Source organism: Pseudophryne corroboree, chromosome 1 (assembly GCF_028390025.1).
Source record: "Pseudophryne corroboree isolate aPseCor3 chromosome 1, aPseCor3.hap2, whole genome shotgun sequence".
NCBI lineage: Eukaryota > Metazoa > Chordata > Amphibia > Anura > Myobatrachidae > Pseudophryne > Pseudophryne corroboree.
In genome coordinates, this window is record NC_086444.1 from 486,617,710 (window position 1) to 486,640,142 (window position 22,433).

Consider the following 22,433-nt stretch of genomic DNA (forward strand, 5'->3'; position numbering starts at 1 on the left):
AAACCTGATTAACCCTCAAAGACATCACAGCTTACTGATGCTGTGTACACGGGCAATTGGGTAGACTTCTCACTAACCAAGTTACCATTAATTTTGGTTAGGTTTATGGACTTACACTAATTGAATGCTGTTGTTCAATTAGCTGCTAATAAAATGTAAATATTAACAGGTATATTTATCAAATATCCCCAAAAAGTACAACTTTTTATCGATGCTGACTGAGGCGATGAAAAATATTTTTGTTAAAAATAAATAAAAAAATACTAGGGCAGCTGATAATACTGACTATGGCAGCCAAACCATATCTGAGATCCCCAAATACCCAGGATTATAATCATTAAATACCAGGCTTTACAGGATTCAAAACACACTAGATTGGGCCAGGTACAGTGGGATAAAAGGCCTCACTGTGTTTAATTTTGTAAAATCTCCAATCTAAATGATCCCACTTAGTAAAACTGACTATATTATGACTATTTTACCTGTAGATTATTTAGACAATGTATGGTCTTATTGATAATGACTACATTTTATAAGCTATATTTGTGTTTTCTGGGCAGAGTTCTGAAGATGAACATGGCTCTATGTGGCTTTTTCTCCCAGATGAGCTGTGGATTTACGTTTTTTCACAACTGTCCCATGAGGACCTCTCAAAAGTCACTCAAGTATGCCAAAGATTCAGATATATTGCAAATGATGACAGTTTATGTAAGTACAGTTTCTACTCTAATTCTCTTTTAATTAAATCAACATGCAATTTTTAAAGCTATAAGTACAGGTACACCACCAATTTTCCGTCATCTTATGGTCCGCCACCTCTTTTAATTCAGACATACTGTACAGGGTGTCCAATTTCAAACAAGGAAGATAAGTCTGTAGCGTGTCTCTTACCAGAGGTGTGGCGGAAAACAGAGAGGACAGTGGCATGAATTAGTCCTGATGGAGGAAATGGCAGCACCTCTCTAGCGGTAGCTCCCCAATGGAGGGTGTCACCCCTCACTAGCATCATCCGGTGGTAGTGGAAAGGAGTCTTGCTGCCCCAATTCTCTAGGCCACTCTGCAATCTAAACTGCCCAGTGACTGTACAAACTAGCACAAGGAAGGTACTGGTGGTGCATTATTAGTGGGACAGAGGTATATTACCATATTAGTATTACCCAACCTCTTTTAGCAAAAATGATAATCGGGCAAAGTGGTGGAACCAAGGGTGCCGGAAAATCGGTGGTGTACCTGTAGTACATTAATTGTGCTCTGAAAGTTACTGAGATTTAATTAGTGTATGTTACAGACAGTGTCGGACTAGGACATGAAGGTTGAGACGGGGAAATGCAGTGGTAGGGGGCCATACTTGGGGGTGTGGTCAGTCTCCTGAGGGGGTGTGGCAAGCCACTGCAGAGCCTTAACTAACTATTAGAGAGGGCCCTTCTAGAAATATATTCCATGCATGATAATTTACCAAATTAATGCACTGTACAAAATACACCATGGTCCTCTGCAGTATTATATAACATATGTATAATGTATAATTCAAGTGAATAGTCTGGAGCCTGATCCCTGGAGGAGAGGGAGGGGAGGGGGGCTCGGTCAGTGGGTTTCCCCTGTGGACCAGTCTGACCTTGGTTGCAGGTATATACCAAAACATAGCTATATAAGAGGATGGTCTACTCCACACTCTCTTCAACGGCACCAAATCCCACCGTGCTCTGCTACCCTAATACTTATTTAAGTGACAACTGCTGATAGATGTGTTATGTTTATGTATCCTGTACTTATCCTATAATGTCTTGAACTGTAAGTCAGTGTTGTCCTGTTTTGCTTATTTGTTTATGTACTCTGTAATTGGGCGCTGCCGATCCTGTGTAATAATGACAACTTGCAATCTTCAAGCCCCTTTGCATTTGCCCATTGTGTTCTATACAGCTGTTAGTCATTTACAAATCCCACTCACTGAAAAGAACACAAAACCTTTAAAGTTTTTAAGTTTTAGCCATTTAAAAAAATTTGTGTATGATAAATGGTGCTTCAGCCAATCAGCTCCTGACTGTCACGATCCGGGTATCTGGACGCCATTACTTACCCTTCAGATGCCTCCTAAGGCGGGCTCAGCGTTCCAGGACCGGATTCCGCTGTTCCTGAGTTTCCACATGCAGAGTGGTCTTTTCATCAGCCGCGGCCTCCGCTGTGCCCGCGTGGTTAAATGTGCATCTATCAGCCTGGCGTCTCCTGTCTCCGGTGGCCGGCGCCGCCATTACTGTTTCCCAGACCACATGGATTACAAACCAAACTTCCCTCCAAGTATCTGCATGGGCGCAGCCATCTTGGATTCTGTCATCTGATCATTTCCACCAATCTGCTGTCTGTGTTGTTGATTTGCATAATTGCCTAGCCAACCCCTTCCTTGCTGCAGGTATAAGTAAGCTGTACCTGAGCAAGGAAGACGTCAGTGCTTTGGTTGTCAAACCTAGTTCCTGTTTGTCTCTCTTCTATGATTGTCTTCCAGGTTCCAGCTCCTGTCTCAAGACTTCCACCATAGAGACCCGCACCAGCATTCCACCTGCGGTGTAGCCTGACTCTCCAATCCATTGTGGATTCATCTGTTTCCAGCTACAACACTACCTGCTTCCAGCCTCAGCTTCCAGCAGAGTACAGCTTCCCTTAAAGGGCCGGTGTCCTTTCTACACTTTACCACTCTCCACCGGAATTATTATTTCTCCGCTCTCAAGTTCTACATTTCAGTTCACATTTCATCGCTCCCAAAGTTCATTTATTATTTAACTGGTTCCAGCCAGTATCCACTCCGTGCTAACAACAGTCTGGTTCCAGCCAGTATCCACAGCAGCTGTTTTACCTTCAGCAACCCAGCTCTTCCTGGAACACCAGCTGGTACAATCCTGGGTTATCTCCATTGCTACAGCCGGGCCTGGTAAGGACTTTCCATCTAGAAGATCATAAGAACTATCTCACACTACCAGTGCCCTGTGGTTCCTGCCATGCTGTAGTACTCAGGAACTGTATTTATTCTTTGCTGACTTTTACGTTTTCTTTTATTGCTGCTGTGATGCGGAGTTGTCATAATAAACATCATTGACTTTTATCTAAGTTGTCGTGGTCACGCCTTCGGGCAGTTATTATTCATGTTACTTACATGTCCAGGGGTCTGATACAACCTCCCAGGTTCCGGTACATCTCAGCCCCTACAACTGAGGCTGCCTCCCGTCAGCTCAGGCCCTCAGTTGTGACAGTAAGCACTGACCTAATGAATCCAGCCGGAGACCAGGATCAAGCGGCCAGGCCGATGCAAGAACTGGCAGCCCGACTAGAACATCAGGAGGCTGCACAGGGCCACATCATCCGCTGTCTCCAGGATCTCTCTACTCGGCTGGATGGGATTCAGACAACTCTCCGTGGATCAGGCGCGTCTGGTGCGTCAACCACAGTGACTCCAGCTATAACCCCACCCACCTTACCCATTTCTGCTCCACGTCTTCATCTTCCAACGCCAGCAAAATTTGACGGATCTCCAAGATTCTGCAGGGGATTTCTCAACCAGTGTGAGATTCAGTTTGAGCTACAACCTGGCAATTTTCCCAGTGACCGTACAAAAATTGCCTACATTATTTCTCTTCTCAGTGGCTCAGCCCTTGATTGGGCATCACCGTTATGGGAGAGGTCCGACACCCTGCTATCTTCTTACACTGCATTTGTGTCAACATTCAGGCGCATCTTCGACGAGCCAGGCCGGGTAACTTCAGCTTCGTCTGAGATTCTCCGTTTACGCCAGGAATCACGTACTGTAGGACAATATCTTATACAGTTCCAGATCCTGGCATCCGAACTGGCATGGAACGACGAGGCCCTGTATGCTGCATTCTGGCATGGTTTATCCGAGCGTATTAAAGATGAGTTAGCTACCAGAGACTTACCCTCCAAGTTAGATGAGCTAATCTCACTTTGTACGAAAGTTGACTTACGTTTCAGAGAGAGAGCAACTGAGCGTGGAAGATCATCTGCTCCAAAATCTTCTACTCCTCCTCCTCGCCAACTGTCACCAACTACAGATGAACCCATGCAAATTGGCCGTTCCCGTTTAACTCCTGCTGAGCGCCGAAGACGTCTCTCCGAGTTTCTCTGTCTGTATTGTGCAGCTCCGTCTCACACCATTAATGCCTGTCCCAAACGTCCGGGAAACTCCAAATCCTAGCTCGCCAAGGAGAGGGCCGGCTAGGAGTAATGATCTCCTCTCCATCTCCTCAAGATTGTAACCTTCCAGTCTCGCTTCAAGTTGCTCAACGTTATCAGAACGTCATTGCCCTCCTGGATTCCGGAGCAGCTGGGAACTTTATTACTGAAGCCTATGTTAAACGGTGGTCCCTACCCACCGAGAGACTTCCTTCGTCCTTTTCCTTAACTGCTGTGGATGGCAGTAAAATTTTTGATACAGTTATTTCTCTAAGGACTCTACCAGTTCGTCTGAGAGTGGGAGTTCTTCATTCCGAACTTATTTCATTTTTAGTGATTCCAAGAGCCACACATCCTGTGGTCCTGGGCCTTCCATGGCTCCGTCTTCACAATCCTACAATTGATTGGACGACTACGCAAATCCTGGCATGGGGTTCCTCCTGTACTAAGACATGTTTGTTTAAAGTGTTGCCTGTCTGTTCTTCCTCCCCCAGGTCGTCTGATGTTCCACCTCCTCCATATCAAGATTTCACGGATGTGTTCAGTAAAGCTTCTGCTAATATCCTTCCTCCTCATAGAGAATGGGACTGCCCGATTGATCTCGTTCCAGGGAAGGTTCCACCTCGAGGCCGAACTTATCCGTTGTCTCTCCCCGAGACACATTCTATGGAGGAATACATTAAAGAGAACCTAGCAAAGGGGTTCATTCGACCTTCTTCTTCTCCAGCCGGCGCAGGCTTCTTTTTTGTAAAGAAGAAAGATGGTGGTCTGCGGCCGTGCATCGACTACAGAGGTTTGAACGACATTACCATCAAGAACCACTATCCTTTACCCCTGATTACTGAGCTCTTTGACAGAGTTAGCGGAGCTACCATCTTTACAAAGCTGGACCTGAGAGGTGCATACAATCTCATCCGGATCCGTGAGGGTGACGAGTGGAAGACCGCATTTAACACCCGTGACGGACATTATGAGTACCTCGTCATGCCCTTCGGATTGAGCAATGCTCCAGCTGTCTTCCAGCATTTCGTCAATGAGATCTTCAGAGACATTCTATACCGTCATGTCGTGGTCTATCTAGATGATATCCTCATTTTTGCCAACGATTTAGAGGAACATCGTTTCTGGGTAAAGGAGGTTCTGTCCCGTCTCCGTGTCAATCATCTCTACTGCAAATTAGAGAAATGCGTCTTTGAAGTCAAGTCCATTCCGTTTCTAGGGTACATTGTGTCCGGTTCCGGACTAGAGATGGATCCTGAGAAACTACAAGCAATCCAGAATTGGCCGGTACCCTTAACCCTCAAAGGGGTCCAGAGGTTCTTAGGGTTCGCCAATTATTACCGAAAGTTTATACGAGACTTTTCCACCATTGTGGCGCCTATTACTGCTTTCACCAAGAAGGGTGCTAACCCGTCCAAGTGGTCTGAAGAAGCCATGCAAGCTTTTCATCTTTTAAAACAGAGGTTCATCTCTGCACCTGTCCTGAAACAGCCTGACATCGACTCTCCTTTCATCTTAGAGGTGGATGCCTCCTCCGTTGGAGTAGGAGCGGTGTTATCTCAGAGGGCTAAAGATGGTCATTTACATCCTTGCAGTTTCTTCTCACGGAAGTTCTCCCCAGCGGAGCGCAACTATGCCATTGGCGACCAGGAGTTGCTAGCCATCAAGCTCGCTCTAGAGGAGTGGAGATATCTGTTGGAGGGAGCTTCTCATTCAATCACCATCCTTACAGACCACAAGAACCTTCTATATCTAAAAGGCGCACAATGTCTCAACCCTCGTCAGGCCAGATGGGCACTTTTCTTTTCCAGGTTCGACTTTAAACTCCAGTTCTGTCCGGGCTCTCAGAATCGCAAGGCCGATGCCCTTTCCCGCTCATGGGAGCAAGAAAATGAGTCAGAGTCTTCAGACAAGCATCCTATTATAAATCCGTTGGCATTCTCCACGGTAGGGATGGACTCTACGCCCCCATCAGGGAAAAGTTTTGTGAAGCCGACACTAAGGAAGAAGCTCATGCATTGGGCCCATGCTTCCCGTTTTGCCGGACATACAGGTATCCAAAAAACCCTGGAGTTTATCTCTAGGTCCTATTGGTGGCCAACTCTGAAAAAGGACGTTTTGGAGTTTATTGCATCTTGCCCAAAGTGTGCTCAACATAAAGTATCCCGCCAGTCGCCTGCGGGGCAACTGGTTCCACTATCTGTTCCCCGTCGACCATGGACCCATTTGTCGATGGATTTTATTACAGATTTGCCCATGTGCAACAAGTTCAATACCATCTGGGTGGTAGTTGACCGGTTCACCAAGATGGCACACTTCATTCCTCTCACCGGTCTTCCGTCAGCTTCCAAGTTGGCTCAAGTATTCATACAAGAGATCTTCCGACTCCACGGTCTTCCAGAAGAAATTATCTCAGATCGAGGAGTTCAATTCACAGCCAAATTCTGGCGAAGTTTATGTCAAGTCCTCCAAGTCAAGTTAAAGTTTTCCACGGCTTACCATCCTCAGACCAATGGTCAAACTGAGAGGGTGAATCAGGACTTGGAGGCCTTCCTCCGCATCTATGTGTCCTCCTCTCAAGATGACTGGGTTCAATTACTTCCCTGGGCCGAGTTCTGTCATAACAACCAGTATCATTCTTCATCTTCCTCAACACCATTCTTCACCAACTTTGGATTCCACCCTAAAGTCCCTGAGTTCCAACCGCTTCCAGCAACTTCTGTTCCCGCAGTGGATATCACCTTGCATCAGTTTGCCAATATCTGGAAGAGCGTACGATCAGCTCTGCTCAAGGCATCGTTCAGGTACAAGAAGTTTGCGGATAAGAAGCGTCGAGCAGTTCCTGCTCTCAAGGTGGGTGATCGGGTATGGTTATCCACGAAGAATTTGAGGTTAAGAGTTCCCAGTATGAAGTTTGCACCTCGCTACATCGGTCCTTTTAAAATTGATCAAGTCATCAATCCTGTTGCTTACAGACTCCAGTTACCTCCCTTCTTAAAAATACCCAGGACATTCCATGTTTCCCTGTTGAAACCGCTAATCTTGAATCGGTTTCATTCCTCACTTCCACCAACTCCGAAAGTCCAAACTCAACGAGGCGTTGAGTATGAAGTGGCCAAGATCCTGGACTCACGTCACCGTTACGGTCAACTTCAGTATCTCATTGACTGGAAGGGCTATGGTCCTGAAGAACGCTCTTGGACCAATGCCTCTGACGTCCATGCTCCTGCCTTGGTCCGAAATTTCCACGCAAAGTTTCCTTTAAAGCCTAAGAAGTGTCCTGGGGCCACTCCTAAAGGGGGGGGTGCTGTCACGATCCGGGTATCTGGACGCCATTACTTACCCTTCAGATGCCTCCTAAGGCGGGCTCAGCGTTCCAGGACCGGATTCCGCTGTTCCTGAGTTTCCACATGCAGAGTGGTCTTTTCATCAGCCGCGGCCTCCGCTGTGCCCGCGTGGTTAAATGTGCATCTATCAGCCTGGCGTCTCCTGTCTCCGGTGGCCGGCGCCGCCATTACTGTTTCCCAGACCACATGGATTACAAACCAAACTTCCCTCCAAGTGTCTGCATGGGCGCAGCCATCTTGGATTCTGTCATCTGATCATTTCCACCAATCTGCTGTCTGTGTTGTTGATTTGCATAATTGCCTAGCCAACCCCTTCCTTGCTGCAGGTATAAGTAAGCTGTACCTGAGCAAGGAAGACGTCAGTGCTTTGGTTGTCAAACCTAGTTCCTGTTTGTCTCTCTTCTATGATTGTCTTCCAGGTTCCAGCTCCTGTCTCAAGACTTCCACCATAGAGACCCGCACCAGCATTCCACCTGCGGTGTAGCCTGACTCTCCAATCCATTGTGGATTCATCTGTTTCCAGCTACAACACTACCTGCTTCCAGCCTCAGCTTCCAGCAGAGTACAGCTTCCCTTAAAGGGCCGGTGTCCTTTCTACACTTTACCACTCTCCACCGGAATTATTATTTCTCCGCTCTCAAGTTCTACATTTCAGTTCACATTTCATCGCTCCCAAAGTTCATTTATTATTTAACTGGTTCCAGCCAGTATCCACTCCGTGCTAACAACAGTCTGGTTCCAGCCAGTATCCACAGCAGCTGTTTTACCTTCAGCAACCCAGCTCTTCCTGGAACACCAGCTGGTACAATCCTGGGTTATCTCCATTGCTACAGCCGGGCCTGGTAAGGACTTTCCATCTAGAAGATCATAAGAACTATCTCACACTACCAGTGCCCTGTGGTTCCTGCCATGCTGTAGTACTCAGGAACTGTATTTATTCTTTGCTGACTTTTACGTTTTCTTTTATTGCTGCTGTGATGCGGAGTTGTCATAATAAACATCATTGACTTTTATCTAAGTTGTCGTGGTCACGCCTTCGGGCAGTTATTATTCATGTTACTTACATGTCCAGGGGTCTGATACAACCTCCCAGGTTCCGGTACATCTCAGCCCCTACAACTGAGGCTGCCTCCCGTCAGCTCAGGCCCTCAGTTGTGACACTGACTGCTTACCTCCCAACTTTAAATGCTCGGGACCTCGCGAGCTGGAGGCGCTCACACACCCCAAAAAGCATTGGGTCCTTCGGTAAAGGTGGCGGGTCCCCGGGTAAAGGGGGCAGGGTCTAGCTTCCCGACCCCTGTTATCACTTTTGGGGGGTGTCCAGTGCTCCCTGAATAGCTGGGCAGCCCCCGGCTTACTACCCCCCACACTGTTAGATCGATGCCATGCACATGCGCACGGCATCTATTCAGTGATCATTGGTGCTTTGCAGAGCAGAGCGGAGGTGATCACAAGCTCTCCTAACCTGCCCCCAGCCCGTGGGACACTGTGGCCCGCAGACGGGACAGTGTCCGAATAGCAGGGCTGTCCCGCTGGAATCCAGTTGGGAGGTATGCTGTAATGTATTTGAGAGATTGGCTGGAGCACCATTTATCATAGCAACAAGTTTTAAATAGCTAAAACTCATCGGTAAATGGGCCTCTTAGTATCAACCCCCTTACACCCTCCAGAGGTTTGAGCAGAAATAAGTACTAACAGCTGCCTCCGGGCTGCTCGTGGAGCGATTTATTCTCTGCAGTTGTAAATAATAAGAAAGATACTTTGAAAAATGTATCGCTATTATTGCATTTCAGGCATACTTAAAACATTTTGGGAATGCATCAAAAAACAGGATATTTTCTTTGCTATGGAATAATGCACATAGGCTTTTTTACTTGGCTTTGCAATCCCGTGTTTTGTTGTACTGTATATCCATTAAGGACATTAATGGTAATGATGATAATAATAATAATAATCTGAATGTATCATTCTGGAACATATTTACTGTACATTCGACTGACATCTGTTGTGTTTGATTACATGAATACTGTATATCACGCCTCAGGATAAACTAGAAGATTTTCTTTCGTTAACCAAGATTAGCGCTACTTGATCAGAGGTGCAGGCTAATTAGCTCCCGATATTCATTAGGGACCCCTGCAAGGAGGTTTAGGGTGTGGTGCAGAGGGTCCACATTTTTTTCTGCCCGCTGACCTTCCGATTGATGTGGCTAGTTGGTTAAAAGTGAAAGTCTCAGAAGTCTGGGAAACTGGAGGGCGCTGGAAGGTACTGAGATGAAAACTAAGAACAGAAGTTGGTATCAGCATTCAGGAGAAGTTCTCTAGTAACTAGAAAGGGTAACGGTGGAAGTGACGCACGCAGGGGGGATTTCCGAGTACCCAGAAACCCCCCCTGATGGGTCAAGTGTTTTTTTTTTTTTATGAGACGGTGACGGCTTTGTCTCCGTCTCTCTACAGTGACCGCTGCGGCCATCCCTACCGCTGCCGCCAAGATCGGAGCTGACGGCAGCTCTCTATGTTTTCCACAGCATAGAAGATACAGGAAGCGGCCGGCAGCGGAAGACAGCCAGGCGGCCGACGGGAGCTGCAGGACAGTACTCGGCAGCAGTGGCCGGCCGAGGGGAGCTGCGGGCAGACTTGCGGGTCTTGTGGGCAGACTTGCGGGCAGACTCGCGGCTAGTTGCATGAATTGGCACTCTGGAGCGGGAGGCACTTGTCCAGCTTCAGGTGCAGTTGATTTCTTTATGTGCAACTGTGCGTGTAATATATATATAATTTCTCTTACGTCCTAGAGGATGCTGGGGACTCCGTAAGGACCATGGGGATAGACGGGCTCCGCAGGAGACATGGGCACTTTAAGAAAGAACTTTAGGTATGGGTGTGCACTGTCTCCTCCCTCTATGCCCCTCCTCCAGACCTCAGTTTACTACTGTGCCCAGAGGAGACTGGGTGCATTACAGGGAGCTCTCCTGAGTTTCCTGAAAAGAAAGTATATTTGTTAGGTTTTTTATTTTCAGGGAGCCTGCTGGCAACAGACTCCCTGCATCGAGGGACTGAGGGGAGAGAAACAGACCTACTTTAATGTTAGGCTCTGTTTCTTAGGCTACTGGACACCATTAGCTCCAGAGGGATCGGTATGCAGGTCTCACCCTCGCCGTCCGTCCCAGAGCCGCGCCGCCGTCCTCCTCGCAGAGCCGGAAGATAGAAGCCGGGTGAGTATGAGAAGAAAGAAGACTTCAGAGGCGGCAGAAGACTTCAGATCTTCACTGAGGTAACGCACAGCAGTAAAGCTGTGCGCCATTGCTCCCACATAACACACACAAACGGCAGTCACTGTAAGGGTGCAGGGCGCAGGGGGGGCGCCCTGGGCAGCAATATAAACCTCAATTCTGGCAATAAACATATATACACAGACTGGACACTGTATATATAAAGAGCCCCCGCCAGTTTTTTATATATTTTAGCGGGACAGAAGCCCGCCGCTGAGGGGGCAGGGCTTCTTCCTCAGCACTCACCAGTGCCATTTTCTCCACAGCACAACGCTGAGAGGAAGCTCCCCGGACTCTCCCCTGCTTATCCACGGTGAAAGAGGGTTTTAAAGAAGGGGGCGGGGGCACATAATTTGGCGCAAATATACAGATTACAGCGCTACTGGGTAAACATATTGTGTGTGTTTTTTCCTGGGTCATTAGCGCTGGGTGTGTGCTGGCATACTTTCTCTCTGTCTCTCCAAAGGGCCTTGTGGGGGAACTGTCTTCAGATAAGAGGATTCCCTGAGTGTGTGGTGTGTCGGCAGTGGGCACGCGTGTCGACATGTCTAAGGTAGAAGGCTCTGCTAGGGAGGAGGTGGAGCAAATGTGTGTGGTGTCTCCGTCGACAACGCCGACACCTGACTGGATGGATATGTGGAATGTTTTAAGTGCTAATGTGAATTTATTGCACAAAAGATTAGACAAAGCTGAAGCTAGGGAACAGCCAGGGAGTCAACCCATGTCTATCCCTATGTCACAGGGACCTTCGGGGTCTCAAAAGCGCCCACTATCCCAAATAGTAGACACTGTAACCGACACGGATTCTGACTCCAGTGTCGACTACGATGATGCAAAGTTACAGCCAAAATTGGCTAAAACTATTCGATATATGATTATTGCAATAAAAGATGTTTTGCATATCACAGAGGAACCCCCTGTCCCTGACACGAGGGTACACATGTATAAGGGAAAGAAGCCTGAGGTAACCTTTCCCCCCCTCTCATGAGCTGAACGAGTTGTGTGAAAAAGCGTGGGAATCTCCAGACAAGAAACTGCAGATTCCCAAAAGGATTCTTATGGCGTATCCTTTCCCGGCAAAGGACAGGATACGGTGGGAATCCTCCCCTAGGGTGGACAAGGCGTTGACACGCTTATCCAAAAAGGTAGCGCTGCCATCCCAAGATACGGCTACCCTCAGGGATCCTGCTGATCGCAAGCAGGAGGTTACTTTGAAGTCCATTTACACACATTCTGGTACCTTACTCAGACCGGCGATTGCGTCGGCTTGGGTTTGTAGCGCTGTAGCAGCGTGGGCAGATACCTTATCAGCAGAGATTGAGACACTGGATAAGGATTAGTGATGTGCACCGGACATTTTTCGGGTTTTGTATTTTGGTTTTGGATTCAATTCCGCGGCCGTGTTTTGGATTCGGACGCGTTTTGGCAAAACCTCCCTGAAATTTTTTTGTCGGATTCGGGTGTGTTTTGGATTCGTTTTTTTTTTACAAAAAACCCTAAAAACAGCTTAAAATAAGAATTTACTTACCGATAATTCTATTTCTCGTAGTCCGTAGTGGATGCTGGGAACTCCGTAAGGACCATGGGGAATAGCGGCTCCGCAGGAGACTGGGCACAAAAGTAAAGCTTTAGGACTTCCTGGTGTGCACTGGCTCCTCCCCCTATGACCCTCCTCCAAGCCTCAGTTAGGATACTGTGCCCGGACGAGCGTACACAATAAGGAAGGATTTATGAATCCCGGGTAAGACTCATACCAGCCACACCAATCACACCGTACAACCTGTGATCTGAACCCAGTTAACAGCATGATAACAGAGGAGCCTCTGGATAGATGGCTCACAACAACAATAACCCGATTTAGTTAACAATAACTATGTACAAGTATTGCAGACAATCCGCACTTGGGATGGGCGCCCAGCATCCACTACGGACTACGAGAAATAGAATTATCGGTAAGTAAATTCTTATTTTCTTTGACATCCTAGTGGATGCTGGGAACTCCGTAAGGACCATGGGGATTATACCAAAGCTCCCAAACGGGCGGGAGAGTGCGGATGACTCTGCAGCACCGAATGAGAGAACTCCAGGTCCTCCTCAGCCAGGGTATCAATTTTGTAGAATTTTGCAAACGTGTTTGCCCCTGACCAAGTAGCTGCTCGGCAAAGTTGTAAAGCCGAGACCCCTCGGGCAGCCGCCCAAGATGAGCCCACCTTCCTTGTGGAATGGGCTTTTACAGATTTTGGCTGTGGCAGGCCTGCCACAGAATGTGCAAGCTGAATTGTATTACAAATCCAACGAGCAATAGTCTGCTTAGAAGCAGGAGCACCCAACTTGTTGGGTGCATACAGGATAAACAGCGAGTCAGATTTTCTGACTCCAGCCGTCCTGGAAAGATATATTTTCAGGGCCCTGACTATGTCCAACAACTTGGAGTCCTCCAAGTCACTAGTAGCCGCAGGTACCACATTAGGTTGGTTCAGATGAAACGCTGAAAACCACCTTAGGGAGAAAATGAGGACGAGTCCTCAATTCCGCCCTGTCTGAATGGAAAATCAGATAAGGGCTTTTACAGGATAAAGCCGCCAATTCTGACACGCGCCTGGCCGAGGCCAGGGCCAACAGCATGACCACTTTCCATGTGAGATATTTTAACTCCACAGATTCAAGTGGTTCAAACCATTGTGACTTTAGGAACCCCAAAACTACATTGAGATCCCAAGGTGCCACTGGAGGCACAAAAAGGAGGCTGTATATGCAGTACCCCTTTTACAACCGTCTGAACTTCAGGAACTGAAGCTAGTTCTTTCTGGAAGAAAATTGACAGGGCCGAAATTTGAACCTTAATGGACCCCAATTTTAGGCCCATAGACACTCCTGTTTGCAGGAAATGCAGGAATCGACCTAGTTGAAATTCCTCCATCGGGGCCTTACTGGCCTCGCACCACGCAACATATTTTCGCCAAATGCGGTGATAATGCTTTGCGGTTACATCCTTCCTGGCTTTGATCAGGGTAGGGATGACTTCATCCGGAATGCCTTTTTCCTTCAGGATCCGGCGTTCAACCGCCCTGCCGTCAAACGCAGCCTCGGTAAGTCTTGGAATAGACAGGGTCCTTGCTGGAGCAGGTCCCTTCTTAGAGGTAGAGGCCACGGGTCCTCCGTGAGCATCTCTTGAAGTTCCGGGTACCAAGTCCTTCTTGGCCAATCCGGAGCCACGAGTATATTCTTACTCCCCTCCGTCTTATAATTCTCAGTACTTTTGGTAAGAGAGGAAGAGGAGGGAACACATACACTGACTGGTACACCCACGGTGTTACCAGCGCGTCCACAGCTATTGCCTGAGGGTCCCTTGACCTGGCGCAATACATGTCCAATTTTTTGTTTAGGCGGGACGCCATCATGTCCACCTTTGGTTTTTCCCAACGGTTTACAATCATGTGGAAGACTTCTGCTGAGGAAGTCTGTTTCCCAGTTGTTCACTCCCGGAATGAACACTGCTGATAATGCTATCCCATGATTTTCCGCCCAGCGAAAAATCCTTGCAGCTTCTGCCATTTCCCTCCTGCTTCTTGTGCCGCCCTGTCTGTCTACGTGGGCGACTGCCGTAATGTTGTCCGACTGGATCAGCACCGGCTGACCTTAAAGCAGAGGTTTTGCTTGGCTTAGGGCATTGTAAATGGCCCTTAGCTCCAAGATATTTATGTGAAGTGATGTCTCCAGGCTTGACCACAAGCCCTGGAAATTTCTTCCCTGTGTGACTGCTCCCCAGCCTCGCAGGCTGGCATCCGTGGTCACCAGGACCCAGTCCTGAATGCCGAATCTGCGCCCTCTAGAAGATGAGCACTCTGCAACCACCACAGAAGAGACACCCTTGTCTTTGGTGACAGGGTTATCCGCTGATGCATCTGAAGATGCGATCCGGACCATTTTTCCAGCAGGTCCCACTGGAAAGTTCTTGCGTGGAATCTGCCGAATGGAATTGCTTCGTAGGAAGCCACCATTTTTCCCAGGACCCTTGAGCACTGATGCACTGACACTTGGCCTGGTTTAAGGAGGTTTCTGACTAGTTCGGATAACTCCCTGGCTTTCTCCTCCTGGAGAAACACCTTTTTCTGGACTGTGTCCAGGATCATCCTTAGGAATAGAAGACGTGTCGTCGGGATCAGCTGCGATTTTGGAATATTAAGAATCCAACCGTGCTGCCGCAACACTACTTGAGATAGTGCTACCCCGACTACCAACTGTTCCCTGGATCTTGCCCTTATCCGGAGATCGTCCAAGTAAGGGATAATTAAAACTCCCTTCCTTCGAAGGAGTATCATCATTTCGGCGATTACTTTGGTAAAGACCCGGGGTGCCGTGGACAAACCAAACGGCAGCTTCTGAAACTGATAGTGACAGTTCTGTACCACAAACCTGAGGTACCCTTGGTGAGAAAGGTAAATTGGGACATGGAGATAAGCATCCTTGATGTCCAAAGACACCATATAATCCCCTTCTTCCAGGTTTGCAATCACCGCTCTGAGTGACTCCATCTTGAATTTGAACCTTTGTATGTAAGTGTTCAAGGATTTCAGATTTAAATTAGGTCTCACAGAGCCGTCCGGCTTCGGTACCACAAACAGCGTGGAATAATACCCCTTTCCCTGTTGTAGGAGGGGTACCTTGATTATCACCTGCTGGGAATACAGCTTGTGAATGGCTTCCAATACTGCCTCCCTGTCTGAGGGAGACGTCGGTAAAGCAGACTTTAGAAAACGGCGAAGGGGAGACGTCTCAAATTCCAATTTGTACCCCTGAGATACCACCTGAAGGATCCAGGGGTCCACCTGTGAGTGAGCCCACTGCACGCTGAAATTTTTGAGACGGGCACCCACCGTGCCTGAGTCCGCTTGTAAAGCCCCAGCGTCATGCTGAGGACTTGGCAGAAAACGGGAGAGGGCTTCTGTTCCTGGGAACTGGCTGTTTGCTGCAGCCTTTTTCCTCTCCCTCTGCCACGGGGCAGAAATGAGGAGCCTTTTGCCCGCTTGCCCTTATGGGGCCCAAAGGACTGCGCCTGATAATACGGCGTCCTCTTATGTTGAGAGGCTACCTGGGGTAAAATGTGGATTTCCCAGCCGTTGCCGTGGCCACCAGGTCTGTTAGACCTACCCCAAATAACTCCTCCCTTTTATAAGGCGATACTTCCATATGCCTTTTGGAATCAGCATCACCTGACCACTGTCTTGTCCATAACCCTCTCTGGCAGAAATGGACAGCGCACTTACTCTTGATGCCAGTCGGCAAATATCCCTCTGTGCATCACGCATATATAGAACTGCATCTTTAGTCAGTAATATACTGTCCCTATCTAGGGTATCAATATTGTCAGTCAGGGAATTCGACCAAGCCACCCCAGCACTGCACATCCAGGCTGAGGCGATTGCTGGTCGTAGTATCACACCCGTGTGAGTGTATATACATTTTACTGCTTTCTGTCAGCAGGTTCCTTAAGGGCGGCCGTGCCTTTAGACAAGCGTGTGAGCGCTTTATTCACCCTAGGGGGTGTTTCCCAACGTGCCCTATCCTCTGGCGGGAAGGGGTATGATGCTAATAACTTTTTAGGAATTAACAGTTTTTATCCGGGGAAACCCACGCATCATCACACACTTTATTTAATTCCTCAGATGCAGGAAAAACTATAGGCAGTTTTTTCTCACCCAACATAATACCCTTTTTAGTGGTACTGGTATTATCAGAAATGTGTAAAAACATTTTCCATAGCCTCAATCATGTAACGTGTGGCTCTACTGGAAGTCACATTCGTCTCTTAATCGTCGACACTGGAGTCAGTATCCGTGTCGGCGTCTGTATCTGCCATCTACGGTAACGGGCGTTTTAGAGCCCCTGATGGCTTTTGAGACCCCTGGACAGGCACAGGCTGAGTCGCCGGCTGTCTCATGTCATCAGTCTTTTGTAAAGAGCTGACACTGTCACATATTCCTTCCATAAGCTCAACCACTCAGGTGTCGACTCCCTAGGGGGTGACATCTCCATTACAGGCCATTGCTCCGTCTCCACACCATTTTCCTCCTCATACATGTCGACACAACGTACCGACACACAGCACACACACAGGGAATGCTCTGATAGAGGACAGGACCCCACTAGCCCTTTGGAGAGACAGAGGGAGAGTATGCCAGCACACACCAGAGCGCTATTTATATACAGGGATAACCTTATATAAGTGTTTTTCCCCTTATAGCTGCTGTTTTATTAATACTGCGCCTAATTAGTGCCCCCCTCTCTTTTTTAACCCTTTTCTGTAGTGTAGTAACTGCAGGGGAGAGCCAGGGAGCTTCCCTCCAACGGAGCTGTGAGAGAAAATGGCGCCAGTGTGCTGAGGAGATAGGCTCCGCCCCCTTCTCGGCGGCCTTTTCACCCGCTTTTGATGAGTTCTGGCAGGGGTTAAAATACATCCATATAGCCCTGGGGGTTATATGTGGTGTATTTATGGCAGCCAAGGTGTTTTACATTGCTGCTCAGGGCGCCCCCCCTAGCGCCCTGCACCCTCAGTGACCGGAGTGTGAAGTGTGCCTGAGTAACAATGGCGCACAGCTGCAGTGCTGTGCGCTACCTTGTTGAAGACTGATGTCTTCTGCCGCCGATTTTTCCGGACCTCTTCTCGCTTCTGGCTCTGTAAGGGGGCCGGCGGCGCGGCTCTGGGACCGAGCTCCGAGGCTGGGCCTGTGTTCGGTCCCTCTGGAGCTAATGGTGTCCAGTAGCCTAAGAAGCCCAATCCACTCTGCACGCAGGTGAGTTCGCTTCTTCTCCCCTTAGTCCCTCGATGCAGTGAGCCTGTTGCCAGCAGGTCTCACTGAAAATAAAAAACCTAAAACTAAACTTTCACTAAGAAGCTCAGGAGAGCCCCTAGTGTGCACCCTTCTCGGCCGGGCACAAAAATCTAACTGAGGCTTGGAGGAGGGTCATAGGGGGAGGAGCCAGTGCACACCAGGTAGTCCTAAAGCTTTACTTTTGTGCCCAGTCTCCTGCGGAGCCGCTATTTCCCATGGTCCTTACGGAGTTCCCAGCATCCACTAGGACGTCAGAGAAATAATAGAATTTGGGGGTAATTTTGATCCCATAGTATTATTAACCTCAATAACCATAATTTACACTAATTATCAGTCTATTCTGAACACCTCACACCTCACAATATTATTTTTAGTCCTAAAATTTGCACCGAGGTCGCTGGATGGCTAAGCTAAGCGACACAAGTGGCCGACACAAACACCTGGCCCATCTAGGAGTGGCACTGCAGTGTCAGGCAGCATGGCACTTCAAAAAAATTGTCCCCAAACAGCACATGATGCAAAGAAAAAAAGAGGCGCACCAAGGTCGCTGTGTGACTAAGCTAAGCGACACAAGTGGCCGACACAAACACCTGGCCCATCTAGGAGTGGCACTGCAGTGTCAGGCAGGATGGCACTTCAAAAAAATTGTCCCCAAACAGCACATGATGCAAAGAAAAAAAGAGGCGCACCAAGGTCGCTGTGTGACTAAGCTAAGCGACACAAGTGGCCGACACAAACACCTGGCCCATCTAGGAGTAGCACTGCAGTGTCAGACAGGATGGCACTTCAAAAAAATAATCCCCAAACAGCACATGATACAAAGAAAAATGAAAGAAAAAAGAGGTGCAAGATGGAATTGTCCTTGGGCCCTCCCACCCACCCTTATGTTGTATAAACAGGACATGCACACTTTAACGAACCCATCATTTCAGCGACAGGGTCTGCCACACGACTGTGACTGACATGACTGGTTGGTTTGGGCCCCCACCAAAAAAAGAAGCAATCAATCTCTCCTTGCACAAACTGGCTCTACAGAAGCAAGATGTCCACCTCATCATCATCCTCCGATTCCTCACCCCTTTCACTGTGTACATCCCCCTCCTCACAGATTATTAATTCGTCCCCACTGGAATCCACCATCTCAGGTCCCTGTGTACTTTCTGGAGGCAATTGCTGCTAGTGAATGTCTCCACGGAGGAATTGATTATAATTCATTTTGATGAACATCATCTTCTCCACATTTTCTGGAAGTAACCTCGTACGCTGATTGCTGACAAGGTGAGCGGCTGCACTAAACACTCTTTCGGAGTACACACTGGATGGAGGGCAACTTAGGTAGAATAAAGCCAGTTTGTGCAAGGGCCTCCAAATTGCCTCTTTTTCCTGCCAGTATACGTACGGACTGTCTGACGTGCCTACTTGGATGCGGTCACTCATATAATGCTCCACCATTCTTTCAATGGTGAGAGAATCATATGCAGTGACAGTAGACGACATGTCAGTAATCGTTGGCAGGTCCTTCAGTCCGGACCAGATGTCAGCACTCGCTCCAGACTGCCCTGCATCACCGCCAGCGGGTGGGCTCTGAATTCTTAGCCTTTTCCTCGCACCCCCAGTTGCGGGAGAATGTGAAGGAGGAGATGTTGACGGGTCACGTTCCGCTTGACTTGACAATTTTCTCACCAGCAGGTCTTTGAACCTCTGCAGACTTGTGTCTGCCGGAAAGAGAGATACAACGTAGGTTTTAAATCTAGGATCGAGCACGGTGGCCAAAATGTAGTGCTCTGATTTCAACAGATTGACCACCCGCGAATTAAGGGCTCCATCCACAAGTCCCACATGCCTAGCGGAATCGCTCTGTTTTAGCTGTTTCTGAGGTCTGTGTACATTTTCGGTATCGCCTGCCTAGAGAAATGGAACCTAGATGGTATTTGGTACCGGGGACACAGTACCTCAATCAAGTCTCTAGTTGCCTCTGAATTAACGGTGGATACCGGAACCACGTTTCTCACCGCCCAGGCTGCCAAGGCCTGAGTTATTTGCTTTGCAGCAGGATGACTACTGTGATATTTCATCTTCCTCGCCAAGGACTGTTGGACAGTCAATTGCTTACTGGAAGTAGTACAAGTGGTCTTCCGACTTCCCCTCTGGGATGACGATCGACTCCCAGCAGCAACAACAGCAGCGCCAGCAGCAGTAGGCGTAACACTCAAGGATGCATCGGAGGAATCCCAGGCAGGAGAGGACTCGTCAGACTTGACAGTGACATGGCCTGCAGGACTATTGGCTTTTCTGGGTAAGGAGGAAATTGACACTGAGGGAGTTGGTGGTGTGGTTTGCAGGAGCTTGGTTACAAGAGGAAGGGATTTAGTTGTCAGTGGACTCCTTCCGCTGTCACCCAAAGTTTTTGAACTTGTCACTGACTTCTGATGAATGTGGTCCAGGTGACGTATAAGGGAGGATGTTCCTAGGTGGTTAACGTCCTTACACCTACTTATTACAGCTTGACAAAGGCAACACACGGCTTGACACCTGTTGTCCGCATTTGTGTTGAAATAAATCCACACCGAATAGCTGATTTTTTTTGTATTTTGACCAGGCATGTCAATGGCCATATTCGTCCCACGGACAACAGGTGTATCCCCGGGTGCCTGACTTAAACAAACCACCTCACCATCAGAATCCTCCTTGTCAATTTCCTCCCCAGCGCCAGCAACACCCATATCCTCATCCTGGTGTACTTCAACAGTGACATCTTCAATTTGACTATCAGGAACTGGACTGCGGGTGCTCCTTCCAGCACTTGCAGGGGGCGTGCAAATGGTGGAAGGCGCTAGCTCTTCCCGTCCAGTGTTGGGAAGGTCAGGCATCGCAACCGACACAATTGGACTCTCCTTGGGGATTTGTGATTTAGAAGAACGCACAGTTCTTTGCTGTGCTTTTGCCAGCTTAAGTCTTTTCATTTTTCTAGCGAGAGGATGAGTGCAGGGCCGTTTCTAGACAATTTGGCTCCCAGTGTGAGATTTCAAAATACGCCCCCCCCCCAATTGCTCTAAAAAAAAAAACTCCCGACAAGGGTGTGTGGCCTGATTAAAATGGGCGTGGTCTCATTAAAGTGGGCATGGCCTCATCTGATATCACACCCACCACAGGGGGAAAAAAATAAATATAAAAAAGTCCCCTTTTTACACATTACAGCAGGCAAGTGTCCCCATATTACACAGCACGGCAGGCAGGTGTCCCCATTTTACACAGCGCGGCAGGCAGGTGTCCCCATTTTACAAAGTGCGGCAGGCAGGTGTCCCCATTTTACAAAGTGCGGCAGGCAGGTGTCCCCATTTTACACAGTACGGAAGGCAGGTATCCCCATTTTACACCGTACGCAGGCAGGTGCCCCCATTTTACACAGTGCGGCAGGCAGGTATCCCCATTTTACACAGCGCGGCAGGCAGAAATCCCCATTTTACACAGTACGCAGGCAGGTGCCCCCATATTACACAGTACGCAGGCAGGTGCCCCCACATTACACAGTACGCAGGCAGGTGCCCCCATATTACACAGTACGCAGGCAGGTGCCCCCATATTACACAGTACGCAGGCAGGTGCCCCCATATTACACAGTACGCAGGCAGGTATCCCCATAGGCAGGTGTCCCCATTTTACACAGTGTGGCAGGCAGGTATCCCCATAGGCAGGTGTCCCCATTTTACACAGTGTGGCAGGCAGGTATCCCCATAGGCAGGTGTCCCCATTTTACACAGTGTGGCAGGCAGGTATCCCCATAGGCAGGTGTCCCCATTTTACACAGTGCGGCAGGCAGGTATCCCCGTAGGCAGGTGTCCCCATTTTACACAGTGCGGCAGCGGCAGGCAGGTTTCAAGTTGAGGGGAAGGAAGGGGGAGAGGGGGGGAGAGAGAGAGAATACTTACGTCTTCCCGCTCTTTGGTCCCGCCGCCTCACGTCCCTCGCGCCGGCCGCCTCCTCCTTCATGCTTATCTCCTTATCGCCTCTCCCGAGCGCTCCTGCTCGGGGGGCGGGGCTTCGCGGAATGACGCGTTTGCGTCGTGACGTCACGACGCAACGCGTCATTCCGCGAAACTCCGCCCCCCGAGCAGGAGCGCTCGGGAGAGGCGATAAGGAGTAACAAAGTGCCGCGGCGGGCGCCCCGTGCGCTAGAAACGGCACTGGATGAGTGCTTCCATCCTCATGTGAATCTGAACCACTAGCCATGAACATAGGCCAGGGCCTCAGCCGTTCCTTGCCACTCCGTGTCGTAAATGGCATATTGGCAAGTTTACGCTTCTCCTCAGACGATTTTAATTTAGATTTTTGGGTCATCATTTTACTGAACTTTTGCTTTTTGGATTTTACACGCTCTCTACTATGACATTGGGACTTGGCTTTGGCAGACGACGTTGATGGCATTTCATCGTCTCTGCCATGACTAGTGGCAGCAGCTTCAGCACTAGGTGGAAGTGGATCTTGATCTTTCCCTATTTTACCCCCCACATTTTTGTTCTCCATTTTTTAATGTGTGGAATTATGTGCCAGTATCAATAGCAATGGCCTACTACTATATATTGTCAGGAATTGGCGCTCTGCTACGTCTCACTTACCAGCGCGCTGGTGTGCGGGCCTCCGGAGGTCTTGTCCCCAGTTGCGGCTGCATGGGTGTAGTAACCGCGAGCGTTCTATTTCTCATTGCTGAGTATTCCTGAGTCTGGTACTGTCTGGGTTTTGCGGCGTGCCGATGTCCAGCCTGTGTGGACGTTACCATGACACCTGCACACAGCTGATTCTGATGTT

General features: G+C 48.7%; 1 protein-coding gene across 2 annotated transcripts in view; it reads left to right on the forward strand.

The window, feature by feature from the left end:
• The window catches only part of LOC134895092 (uncharacterized), a 253,869-nt gene that overhangs the window by 64,988 nt on the left and 166,448 nt on the right, over positions 1-22,433 (forward strand). For both annotated transcript variants that reach the window (XM_063913810.1, XM_063913811.1), the window contains one exon: positions 561-708. In XM_063913810.1, coding sequence (XP_063769880.1) covers positions 561-708 — 148 coding nt within the window. The remainder of the gene's footprint in view (positions 1-560; positions 709-22,433) is intronic.